The 13,710-nt window shown below is 39.1% G+C and overlaps 1 protein-coding gene across 2 annotated transcripts in view; it reads left to right on the plus strand.

The window, feature by feature from the left end:
* The first annotated feature begins 2,711 nt into the window (after positions 1–2,711).
* The window catches only part of fbln1 (fibulin 1), a 42,605-nt gene continuing 31,606 nt past the window's right edge, over positions 2,712–13,710 (plus strand). For both annotated transcript variants that reach the window (XM_087797210.1, XM_087797211.1), the window contains exons 1-3: positions 2,712–2,872; positions 9,626–9,734; positions 12,765–12,894. In XM_087797210.1, coding sequence (XP_087653336.1) covers positions 2,818–2,872; positions 9,626–9,734; positions 12,765–12,894 — 294 coding nt within the window. In that variant the 5' untranslated portion in view covers positions 2,712–2,817. The remainder of the gene's footprint in view (positions 2,873–9,625; positions 9,735–12,764; positions 12,895–13,710) is intronic.

Genomic DNA, 13,710 nt, shown 5'->3' on the forward strand with positions numbered 1-13,710 from the left:
CTGATCCACAGACCTCAGAGCCCGAGCTGGGGTGTAAGGCTGGATCAGATCACTGATGGAAGGAGGAGTCTGACCATGAATAGATCTGAAAGTAAGAACCAGAATTTTAAAGTTGATCCTGAAAGAAACTGGCAGCAAGTGAAGAGTTTTAAGGATCGAATAAATGTGAGTTCTTCTACTAGAGCGAGTCAGAATTCTCGCTGAGTTTTGAATGAACTGCAGGCGAGACAGCTTCTTCTTGTTTAGACACTTTAAACTTCACTTTCAAGATGGAAATTTATCAAATACTAGAAGGGGACAAGAATGAGAAACAATAAGATCTGGAATATTATTTTCAAGTCAGTTACCAATATATTATTATGATACTATTTGGTACTTAGTAGCATCATCTTAGACATGCTTATACAAAGAGTAACCCTAACCCCTAACCCTCACTCCTTAACACTCCCAAAACTACTCAGTTCCACAAAACTACTCGCTCTGGAACTCTTATATTAATAATGTAATAATCCAAAATTGTCTATCCATCTTAAGAAAAACATTGTTTTTTTTTTTAACTTCAAGTTTATCTCCTCTATATGATGGTAGATCAGTAAGAGACTCAAAGTAGAAGCACAGTTGATGTTACTCTGGAATCTTCACTCCAAATCCTCCTTGAAGAAACCCTGGACAAAAGTAAAGAAGGGCACCATGATTAGATGCCAGAGGGACATGATCGGAGAAGACAGTGTCTCTACTCCAAGTCCGAGACTGTATCTCCAAGGAAACTCTGGTCAAACTCAGCACCTTGCATCTATGAAACAAGTGAAGTACGTCATGAAGATAAGAATGCATCACAGGGGCGTCACCTTCCAGCGCACAAATCCACCCTCGCTCTCCCAGAATTGAATCCATCACAGAGTAACATCCACCGTTAAGATGTTTACAAAAAAGACCATACATATGTGATGCTCGAATATCTATCATTTCACTGAGACGTTTAAAGTGTTTCAAGATTTACGGTCTCGAACCAAAAACCACCGATTCTAAAAAACACTCCCCCAAAACGATCTCCAGATGTTGAGTAATCAGTAGACTTATTAGTCTCAGACAGAAAAGGTCAAATATGCTGTTGATGGAAGACAATTTCCATGTGCTCATGCACATTTCACCACACAGTAGCTGGTAGACACTCGTCTCTCCTCCTGTGGCCGATAAATCGCATGGCGGGTCAAATAAAAGGACCAGAGCGGAGACTTTCCAAAATCTTTATAGCCGAAAGGGAATGCAATTGATTATTACTTCATACTTTGGATGCTTGAACAGACCCACATTTGTACTCAATAAAAAAAAAAAGTTATACATTTTTTTGCAATTGAGTTGGTGGTGCAGTTTAAATATGTATCATTTATTTCACTTGTCCTGGAGTCATCACTTAGGTTAGAGTTATGTAAGGTAAGGTAAGTGGTAAGGTGTAAGGTGTAAGGGGTAAGGGGTAAGGGGTAAGGGGTAAGGGGTAAGGGGTAAGGGGTAAGGGGTAAGGGGTAAGGGATAGTATAGGGTTAGGGTTAGGGTTATTGTAGCTTAAGGGTTAAAAAATGTACAAAAGATGAGATTTGAGAAATGTTTTGAGGTCTTTCCTGGAGAGTTCAATGACATAGCTCATACTGGTGGAGTTCACTTTAGTGGAACACATGGTCCATTCTGCAGATTAGGGGTTGTCCAAATACTGGATCATCTGCCTTGTGTTGACTCAATGACGACACTGGAATGTTTTTAAAATATGGTCTTTATTCCCGTACAACAAAATTAAAAGTTCTAGAGAGTAGATCGTCCTCAGCGCAGCTCAATATAACACCTTGTGTCATCTCGCCATTACACAATAACTTACACAGAACACAAAGTACTACAAGTAATACAGTATATAAAATAAATAACAATTACAGACCTTTAAATGTACCTGGAGCTGTATAAAAACTTCAGGAAAGTAGATCCTCTGCAGAGCTCCACTATATAACACTATAACTACATAAATAAACACTTTTGATGCTGTTATGTACAACAAAAGTATCTGTATATGCCAAACTACCCCTAGAACGCATATGTTTAACGTCATAGTGCGTTTCAAAAATATAAATATAGACGATGTGAACTTCTGACTTTATTTTTTTTACTCGAAGAAGTTTTTTAAATGTCTTATTTAAAGTAGGGGTGTTTATTAGCAAGGATTAGCAAATGCGATACGTATCACAATACAGCGTCAACAATACTATATATACTGTAAGATAAAGGGTATATATATATATTGTAGTATTGTCGAGTACTTGACTCTAATGTTGCAGAATTTACAGACCACATGAGTCTTGATGAAGTCCTAACTACTTTCATTTGTTTTCAAACCGTTTTAAAAGCTGCTGGACTCACTGTATCCTCTCGTCCTCAGTCATCGCCGGGATCTCGGAGTATGTGATTGAAATATGAACAATATTTGAATGCTGAAATGTTTAGTAAATAAATGAAAAATAACGAGAATAATGAAAAAATATTGTGTTATTGTACCAAATATAGTCTAACCGAACTAACTTGAGGTATCAGAGGTCGAACCCGAGTTGGTTTATGCTGAGGCTGCAACAACAACAACAAGTCAATGTCATGATAAGAGAAGAGGGCAGCCTCCCCTTCCTCCCTCCCTCTCCTTCCTGCAGTCACGCCGCCTCTCTCTCTCTCTCCCTCCATCACTTATTTTCCGCGGAGTCAGAGCGTTCGCTGGCCTCTTCACCTTCAACATCCTGTGGATTAACCACTAAACTCACCGTCAGCCACTTCTCCGCTTCCCTCATGGCTCTGTGGTTTGCACTGCTGTGCTCCCTGTTTGGACTTCTCCTCGCACAAGGTAGCCTCTCCAACTTTTACCTCTTCTCTTGAAAAAGACCCTCTTTGATACTGGCGTGGGTGGAATGTGATCCAAACGGAGGATGATATATGAGGACAAATTGGCACCAGGATGTGATGAAGCTGGACTTGTCGGAGCATGTGATGATGTTTCCGTCGACCAGACGTGTTGATTCAAAGTTTTTGCCCGTTTGAACTTCTGAAGTCAATTCAAGAGTAAGATTATTATCTATGAATGGATCATTGTTAGTGTGAAAAAAAGCCAAACATGTACTTCTAAAGTACAGTAGACTAATTAATATGTACTATTTTTAACTAAAGTAAACTTTAATTTATATTTGTTAAGACTAAATTAGAAATGAATTACAATGTTTCAATTAAACAAAAATAAAAGTTAAAATACTTGTTTTCCATTCAAGCTTTTATTAAAAAACACCAGTTTTAATGTGTTTATTGTAGATATTAGTCATTATTACTTTTAATAAACAGTAAGAAGACTTTTTTTTTACTAATATGTGGATTGTAAGAGTCATAAATATATCACATTATACTTTATTTAGAGTGAAATAGCTGCAGAAAACGCACTAAACTTGTTGATTTTGAGTTAATAAAATGCAGATCCCAACCATAATTTGTGGTTTAAATTTACATTAATTTACACTGACAAGAATAATAAGTAAAAGAAATATCAAATATTAATACAGTTTGATCAATCTTGGTTCAAAAAATACTAACATCACCCGCTCAATCTGGAATAAAATCCCAAAATGATACGAGAATCAATCGCTCTTGAACATATTAGAGAGAACTTTTGTGTTTTATTGGAAAAGTTATTGTAGTTTTTATTGTCACATTTTATTAGGGTTAATATACAGCCATAATGATATCTTGGAGTCACTAAGCTATTTGAATATTTATTAAAATATTTGCTTCGATCAAAACCCAAATGATTGATTCGGGAAAAAAGTTTCTGTTTCTAAACTGAAGGAACCTCATAGTAGTACCACGTTGGTAGTCACTGACAATGGTGATGGAGTTTAGGGATTTAAGAGCCATTGTAAACATATAAATACACACTAATCCAGTGCTTCACAAGGTGGGTGGTGTGCCCTCCAGGGATTGTGTAAGAAGAGATGAAAAACTCTTTCTTGAAGAAAAAGTACTCAAGTTTTTGTTGCCATTTGGCTCCTGGACCTGTTTTCATTCTTCCCTTGTTGACTTCAACACATTATTTCTTGACGCAATGAAGAAAAGTTGGCATCATTTCCTTCATGCCTGCGAAGAAACAAACATATTTTTCTCCAAAAAACCTCTCTCGTGTTGTGTATCAGTGGATTCATTTGAGCTGTCGTTACCTCGTGAAAGAGGGTTTTTTTGGCAGATACTTTCCAAAGTCACATCACAGTCTGAACGGCTTGTTGAGACCTGCGTGTGTTTGGGTGAAGATTTAATAACACAGGCGGCACTTATTATAGAACTGCTATTGTTCGCTGCAAGAGCGAGGAAATGTGTGAGATGACTTCATTTTAGATGATTCTTCAAAGTATCATCTTGAGGTCAGAATGGAATCCAATCCAAAAACACGATCCAAGACATCTGTACTGATTCTGTACCTTTGTTACCTTTAACCTCCTCCTGCAGTCGTAGTAAGTTGTGTCGTTGTGTTCTCACACTTCCCACCTGGTTGCGAGGAAGACACTCAGGTGTGATTTATGCATAAAATAAAACACAATCGCTGAAATAACTCAACAAATTCATGAAACAAAAACACAATCGCTAAAATACTCAACAAATTCATGAAACAAAAGACACAATCGCTTAAATAACTCAACAAATTCATAAAACAAAACACACAATAGCTGAAATTACTCAAAACATTCACAAATAAAACACAATTGCTGTAATAACTCAACAAATGAATGAAACAAAACACACAATTGTTGGAATAACTCAACAAATTCATGAAACAAAACACACAATCGCTGAAATACTCAACAAATTCATGAAACAAAACACACAATAGCTGAAATTACTCAACACATTCACAAATAAAACACAATTGCTGTAATAACTCAACAAATTAATGAAACAAAACACACAATTGTTGGAATAACTCAACAAATTCATGAAACAAAACACACAATTGTTGGAATAACTCAACAAATTCATAAAACAAAACACACAATAGCTGAAATTACTCAACACATTCACAAATAAAACACAATTGCTGTAATAACTCAACAAATTAATGAAACAAAACACACAATTGTTGGAATAACTCAACAAATTCTTGAAACAAAACACACAATAGCTGAAATTACTCAACACATTCACAAATAAAACACAATTGCTGTAATAACTCAACAAATGAATGAAACAAAACACACAATTGTTGGAATAACTCAACAAATTCATGAAACACAACACACAATTGTTGGAATAACTCAACAAATTCATGAGACAAAACACATAATTGCTGTAATAACTCAACAAGTTCATGAAACACAACACACAATCACTGAAATAGCTCAACAAATTCATCAAACAAAACACACAATCGCTGAAATAACTCAACAAATTCATGAAACAAAACACACAATTGCTGAAATTACTCAACAAATTCATAGAACAAAACACACAATCGTTGAAATAACTCAACAAATCATAGAAAAAAACACACAATTGCTGGAATAACAAAACACACAATCTACGAGATTATTTAATTTTAGCTGATTTTTAAAATTATCATCTTGAGGTCAGAATAGCATCCGATCCATAAACACGATCCAAGACATCTGTACTGTTTCTGTACCTTTGATACCTTTAACCTCATCCTGCAGTCGTAGTAAGTTGTGTCGTTGTGTTCTCACACTTCCCACCTGGTTGCGAGGACGACACTCAGGTGTGATTTATGCGACTTCTCGGTCAACAAAGCCATATCAAAAGCCTTCATGGGTCAATTTCTACGGTCATCAGGACCAGGGGGGGGGGTCGTGTCAGAGGTCACCTTCAGCCGAGCCTGAGTCACGGTGAGTTCACAGATAAGTCGCGGCGACTGAATCTAAACGACAAAAACATCAATAAAACCTCCTGATGTTGCGCGGCCCGAGCGAGCGCTGCAGCGTCTGGGCTCAGCTCCACCATCAGGCTCATTAAGTCTTGTTTACTCAAGGCGTCTAGACGAGCCTCGCGCTGCTCTGCCAAGAACCCGAGAGAGAAAAAAAGAAAAAAACCCTACAAGCAACAGCGCCACGCGAGATGGAAATGGGCTCATTACGAGTAGATGATACATCGCAGAGCGCGGCGGCCCGAAGGACTGCTGCGTCCGATAAAAAGTGCACTTCTGGTGTTTCCATTTGCCCCGCGGCAGACGGTGGCGGCGCTGGAATGAGCTTGAGAATTAGTTATCAGTGGTACTGAGAGGTCCTAATGGCTGCAGCAGCTCCGGCGGCTCCAGAACCTGACGGAGGTTTTCTCGTCGTTTCTAAATATACGCACACGAGTTGGACCGTCAGGGTCTGGAAATATCATCAACGCGTTTGAACGACGTGTTCGCGGTGATGTCACTGATCGCATGTGGCCCCCGAACGTATCTCTGCAGCTAATGTGGCCCTTCACGGCTTCATGTTTGACATTTTTACACGATAATGGGTTAATGTTTAGAATGTTTTTTTTCTTGGCTTTGTCATCTACGGTGGCTGAGAGGTCCAAAGCAAATACTAGATGTTACATTGACACACAATACACACAATCGCTAAAATAAGTCAAAATATTCATGGAACAAACACACAATTGCTGGAATAACTCAACAAATGTATAAAACAAAAAACACAATCGCTGGAATGACTCAACAAATCATGGAATAAAACACACAATAAAATGAATTTTATTGATAAAGGATGTTTGTAAATTGTACTTTTTTATTTTTTTCTAGCAAAGGTGACTTTTTAAAATTATTCTAAGAACAAGTAGAATTCAATGAGCCTACGTAGCATCTTAACCCTTTATCCCAGGGTCAAGATGACCCACTGGCCTGAAAACTTGTGGAGGTCTTTAACCAGAGACAACATAAGGGATACCACAAACACATTTGTTTTCTGGCCTTTGTGCCACTATGACCCAGGGACAACACAAGGCATACCTCAAACACATTTCTTTTCAGGCCTTTGTGCCACTATGACCCAGAGACAACACAAGAGATACCTCAAAAATATTTGTTTTCAGGCCTTTAGGTCTCTATGACCCAGAGACAACACAAGGGATACCTCATCACATTTGCTTCAGGCCGTTGGGTCACCTTGACCCAGAGACAACACATGGGATACCACAAACACATCTGTTTTGTTTTTTAGGCCTTTGGGGTCATATTGACCCAGAGACAACACAAAGGATACCACAAACACATTTGTTTTAAGGCCTTTTTGTAACTATGACCCAGAGACAACACAAAGGATACCACAAAACACATTTGTTTTCAGGCCTTTCTGTCACTATGACCCAGAGACCACACAAGGGATACCACAAACACATCTGTTTTTTTTTTTTAGGCCTTTGGGGTCATATTGACCCAGAGACAACACAAAGGATACCACAAACACATTTGTTTTAAGGCCTTTTTGTAACTATGACCCAGAGACAACACAAAGGATACCACAAAACACATTTGTTTTCAGGCCTTTCTGCCACTATGACCCAGAGACCACACAAGGGATACCTCAAACACATTTTTTTTCAGGCGTTTGGGTCACTATGACCTAAAGACATCACAAGGGATACCTCAAATTCATTTGTTTTCAGGCCTTTGGGTAACCTTGACCCTGAAACAACACAAGGGATACCACAAACACTTTCTATTACGACCCAAAACAACATCTTCATCTTTGAAGAAAAATAAAATTGCGGTAAATATATCCGTCCCATGATGCTTTGCATGAAAGGTTAGCAGTGACACTACAAGTCAATCTGAGCAGATTTAACTACTTAAGACTTGATTTCTAAACGACATTCCTTCATACGTTGAGGACGACCCGACTAACACTGTAAAATCATGTTGGGTAACATGAACCCCAAAAGATTTACTGTCCGACGTTAAATCCTGATTAGAAAAGACCAACATTGGCTCCGAGCAGTGGATTCAATTCTGACGCGGAAATTTATTATAACTGACATTTCTTGTCTGGATTTCTCCTCAGCGTCTGCAGTAAATTCGTTCTTAGAGCAAATCCGTAAAGTCCCCGAGCGCCTGTCCTCCCCGACTGTTCCTGATTCTAAATCGAGCGCCAGATGGATATATGGGGATAAAAAAAAAAAAAAACACATTTCACCAAATGACAGTGTTGTTTTCAGAACTGTTTTTCTGGAGCAAAACTTGTCTAACGACCGATCGGGCTCGGCAGATGAAAATCAACGGGAGCAAAATGTGCCGGAGCTTGTCCAGGTTTGGCAGAATCCCACGGACCAGATGAATGTGCCTGATGTGATTGTTTACTGAGTCGAGGCATTCCTCTCGCTGGAATCCACAACAGCCAGGTCACCACAGGACTGCTTCTGCTCAAGTCGGGAAAACGAGATTTCCATTCAATATTGTCATCGACATCAACTCTGAGATGTTTTTCTTTTCTCTGGAGAATCAACATTAACTCGTATTTACAGCCATTTTTTTGTCTCAATTTACCAAATATTGAAAGCGCTACTTCACCAGAATTTCAAATTTCTACTCATGTTCTTTTTTAGAGTTATAGACAAAAATGTTTGTTCATTTTAATGTAGCGACTGGAGCTCAGTTGTCTTCGTCTTCATCTTCGTCCAAAAAGACACTTAAAAACATCCAAATATCTCCATATACTGCTCGACTGTAACGTCCATCTTGGATTGAAGCCTCGACACGAGAAGATATGTTCCTAAAAAAACCTTAAACAAGTCTGTATTTTATACTTGTTTGTAGTGAAAGTACTTAGTCTCTCATCTCCAACTACAAGTTTATCCTCATTGACACACATCGCAAGTCTCAGTGTGCAAGGTTTAGGATGATGGCCTGGGATCTTCCTCTAAAAACAAGTTAAGTATCTAGTAATTACTATTTGCAAAGATGTTTCTAGACCAGGCTCACAAAGCTCTTTAACAATCAAAAATAATACACAGTTAAAATATATACTTTAAAAGATCTGGGAGTCGCAAGATAAAGAAGAAAAAGCACAAATAAGAATGTCTTCAGATGTTTCTTGAAGGAGTCAGTAGATCATCAAACACAGAGATCGTTCCAAAGCTTAGGAGCAACAGTCTGGAAGGATTTCTCTCCTCTGGTCCGGAAGCGTGTTCAGGAACCATCAGTAGATTCTGATCCACAGACCTCAGAGCCCGAGCTGGGGTGTAAGGCTGGATCAGATCACTGATGGAAGGTCTGACCATGAATAGATCTGAAAGTAAGAACCAGAATTTTAAAGTTGATCCTGAAAGAAACTGGAAGCCAGTGAAGAGTTTTAAGGATCGGAGAAATGTGATTTCTTCTACTAGAGCGGCTCAGAATTCTGGCTGCAGCTTCAATCCAAGTCGCTACATTAAAATGAACCTTTGTCTATAATTCTATAAAGAACGGATTACTCTGAAAATAATCCAACATTAGTTGACCTGAGAGTAGAAAATGAGTGAAGTCTGTTGGATTTGCTGAGACGACCTTTGATAGAAAACGCTGAAAGTTATTTTTTTCATTTTGTTCAGTGTGAGACACTGATGGTGATTGGTTTGTGACCCGCAGGAGCCGAGCAGATGTCCATCGAGGACTGCTGTAAGGACGGCCAGAAGCGAGCCAACAACAATGAAGAATGCTCATCCCTACCTCTCATCTCCGAGTCCATCCCATGCAGGTAATCCTGGGTCGGTCACGCATACAAGTACTGACCAGTACTCGATCGAGCTAGTACTCTTTATTAAGAACTAGGAATCAGGATTTGTGATTGAAACATTTAGACTAAGATGTCATAAGAGACAGATTAAGATAAAGACAGTTCCGTTGAGGTCTTAAGGCAGGGGTTCAAAACTCAATTGACCAACATCTAAGATAAGATAAGATAAGATAAGATAAGATAAGACTGATAAAACAAATGACACAACGATCCCATCTTATTTATGTTGTTGTTGGTCATATTCAGTTAATGATTTTTTTATTTATATACATTAATTTTCGATGGTATTATGTAGATTCACTTGGTTATTTATTCATCAAATTGATCGACTTTTAGTCAAATAAGGTCTTTGATTTAAAAGAAAACGAATCTAAAAACATAATTAATGCCATATGAATAAATACTTGTCCTGACATGTAGTAAAAGTTATTTCTCTCCAAGACACAGCAAGTCCCTCATCATAACCATGTTTTCAACTTATTACTTTATAAAGTTGCTCTGAAATCTGGGCGAACGAGAGGTTACGAGAGTCCATTATGACGTAATAATGGCTTCACTCCTCCTCCAGCCAGCTGTAATCACGCCCCGATTAGTTTATACAACGAGTCCCTGGGAGGTGGAGACTTCCGGGAATCGATGACGGGGCGTCGACAAACCTCTGTGCTTGACCAATCACAGCAGAGTGGGTGTGGTTATGGTCAAGTGGGCGGAGCTTAAGATCATTTTCTAATGTCAATATTTTAATGAAAAGAGAGTTTTGTACTAACACACACTGATGATACAATAGAGTCACACATCACAACAACACACACTTTAGTTCAACTTTAAAGTCACATTTCCTGAAGGTATCGATGGACACGAGGGGTCTCAAGGAAACTCGAGAAGGTTTCCAGCTTCAGTCCATCAAATCTGACCGAGTTACAGAGAAGGAAAAAGCCTCAGTGGGGGAGCGGGACAAGCCTGCCCTCGGGAGGGGGATCAGCAAAGGGGCAATTTCCAATCCCAGGAAATACCTCGGAGGTGAGCGGCAGCATCGTGGGAGGATGGAGAGGCAATAACAGGAAAGAGCAGGGATGACTTCAGAGCGAAGGCAGAGGAGCAACACTCTGGATGTGACCTTAAAAGGAGGCGAGGATGTTGTGGAAAAGGATTTCTGGTAAAAGTTGACGAAGTGGATTGTTGGAAATGAAAGATGAGAGCCGAGGGAGGGAGACGTGCTTTGTGTGTTTTGTCTGCTGGATTCCCGTCGAGGTGCACGATTAATCTCCCGCAGTCCAACGAAGCCATCGTTGCACAACCAGTCGTAGTCTCAACAACTGAGCGTAGGATTTGGGGATTTTCAGAGACAGGAAGTTGAGTCCGTGGGTCACGACACCTGAACTGATGTCGTCGTCACACCTTTGTGTCCTTCAACTCCTGTCACTATCGTCAAGAATCTGTTGACATGTATCTCGATACAGGAGCAACGATACCATATGTAGTGACCCTGTAGTAACGAGGATGTATTCGTAGTATTGAGAGAGATCTACACGACTGCTGCGTAAATATTCATCAGAGGTTTGAGGGCAATAAAAAAGCTATTTTAAGGCAAGGGCGTCAGAAGTAGGATTGTGTACTGGCTGTATACCAAGTGTGTGACGCTATTACACGGTGAAATACTTTGACTCTGAGATACAGTGAGGTGATAATAATGAAGATGTACATCAAGGACATCATGAAATATGAGTGATAGAAATGTAGAAATGGAATGAACAGATCTCCAGAAAACTGCTGTTAAAAAAATACTTCACACCATCTTTTAGTAGTAGTGTGTATCGTCAAGAATCTGTCAATACGACACGTGTCAAGATACAGGAGCAGCGATAAGATAAATTGTGATTATGTGAGGAAGAAAATCAATACACTGATATAATGTATATATATAGATATTTTTTCCCCATACTCAATCAATATTCAACAGCACAGTATTAATATTATATATAATATATTATATTTCCCCCAAATTAAGTGTGTGTAGAACCAAACAAACAACAACAAATTGTATTGCAATCAAACCTCCGGCCGCTAGATGGCAGCACTCATTACGTCCTCTGCAGCTAAAGGAACAATGAAATCCCATTAGATCCTGGTCATGACTGAGGATGAGAGGATACCGTCGGCTTTTAAAGCTGATGTTTGTAAATATTTTGGATTTTTTTTATAGTTCCATTAATTCAAACAAAAGAGAAAATGAACAATCACAATAAGTCACTAAAAAGTGTTGAAATATATATAATTGTATCGTGAGATTAGTGTATCACTACAGACTTCATTGAGATTTATTCAGATACTGTAGTGACAAGGTAATATTTGTAGTATTGTCGACTACTTGACTCTTGTGTTGCAGAATTTACAGACCACTTGACTCTTGACGAAGTCGTAACTGTTTTCATTGGTTTTCAAACCAAAATATGTCCAAACATCATCTTTAAAAGCTGCTGAAGCCACTGTATCCTCTCGTCCTCAGTCATCTCCGGGATCTCATGGGATTTCATTTTTGAGGTGGATAGTTGCTGCCATCCAGAGGCTGGACGTTTAACTGAGACACAAACATAAAGAAACGCTATGAATACTTAAATGTTAATTGTCATTTTTAAACGCTTTATTGAATTATACACCATAAAAAATATTGGTCTTTTCTTACGACACCAATTCAAACATATGTTTGCGTTTGCTTTTTCACTATTTTCCATGTTGTAATGATCCTTTTAGACATAAGTTGAGAAGCTCAGTCGTTCGTGAGAGACTCAAACTAGAACCACTGCAACAAGAGAAGTCAGTTGAGGTTCCTCAGGTTCTTCGATTCCTCCAGGAAGTGTTGATACTCAAAGCATTTCGAAGCACAAGAAAGAGACGAGTGTTCCAGGATGACGTCATTGACTTGTGTTTATACAAAACTGTTGACTCGTTGTCAAGCATGTCTCTATGAGCTGTCAATCATCCTCCGTGCAGGGTGGTGCAGGAGCAGTGCTGCGTCGCCGTCCTGGACGACACCTTGTGCACCAACGGCATCAACACGGCCAAAGACCAGGGAGCCTGTGACTCTCTGTTCACCAACACCTGCGAGACTCGAACCACTAAAGTAGGTTTACTGTCTGTGGCTTCAAATATCATCTTCAGATCTCATGAACCAGGACTTTACACACGTGCATTTATCTACTTATTAAACCATAAATACAGTAACAGATGGATCAACTTTATTAATCCCTCTGGAGATCTCCTTCGGGAAATTGGTAATTATACTAATACTAATACTATATAAATAAATATTACTTACTTACTTACATACAAAGCCTAGAAGACTAAGACTACCGAGCCTCACTACGTAATACTACAAAGCCTAGAGAGTAATACTACATAGCCTCGTGGTGTAATACTACAGTACTTTGCAGAGTAATACTACGAAGCTTCGCCGATAAATACTACAAAGCCTTGCGCAGTAATACTTTGGAGCCTCGTACAGTAAAACTACAAATCTGAGTGGAGTAGTATTACAAAGCCTAGAGGAGTAATCCTACGGAGCCTTGTGGAGTAATACTACTGAGACTCTTGGAGTAATACTATGGAGTGTTGCGGAGTAATACTAGTGAGACTCGCCAAGTATTATTATGGAGCCTTGTGGAGTAATACTTCAAAGCATCGTCAAGTAATACTACAAAGCCCAGAGAAGAAATACTACCGGGTCTCGTCGAGTAATACTACAAAGCCCAGAGGAGTAATACTAAGGAGCCTCTCGGAGTAATTCTACAGAGCCTAGCAGAGTAGTACTACAAAACCTAGAGGAGTAATACTACAGAGCCTTTTTGAGTAATACTACAAAGCCTAGCGGAGTAATACACGTAGCCTCACGGAGTAATACTACAAAGCCTAGCCAAGTAAAAACTACGGAGCCTCACGC

This window comes from Callionymus lyra, chromosome 8 (genome assembly GCF_982586985.1).
Source record: "Callionymus lyra chromosome 8, fCalLyr1.hap1.1, whole genome shotgun sequence".
In the NCBI taxonomy this organism is placed as follows: domain Eukaryota; kingdom Metazoa; phylum Chordata; class Actinopteri; order Syngnathiformes; family Callionymidae; genus Callionymus; species Callionymus lyra.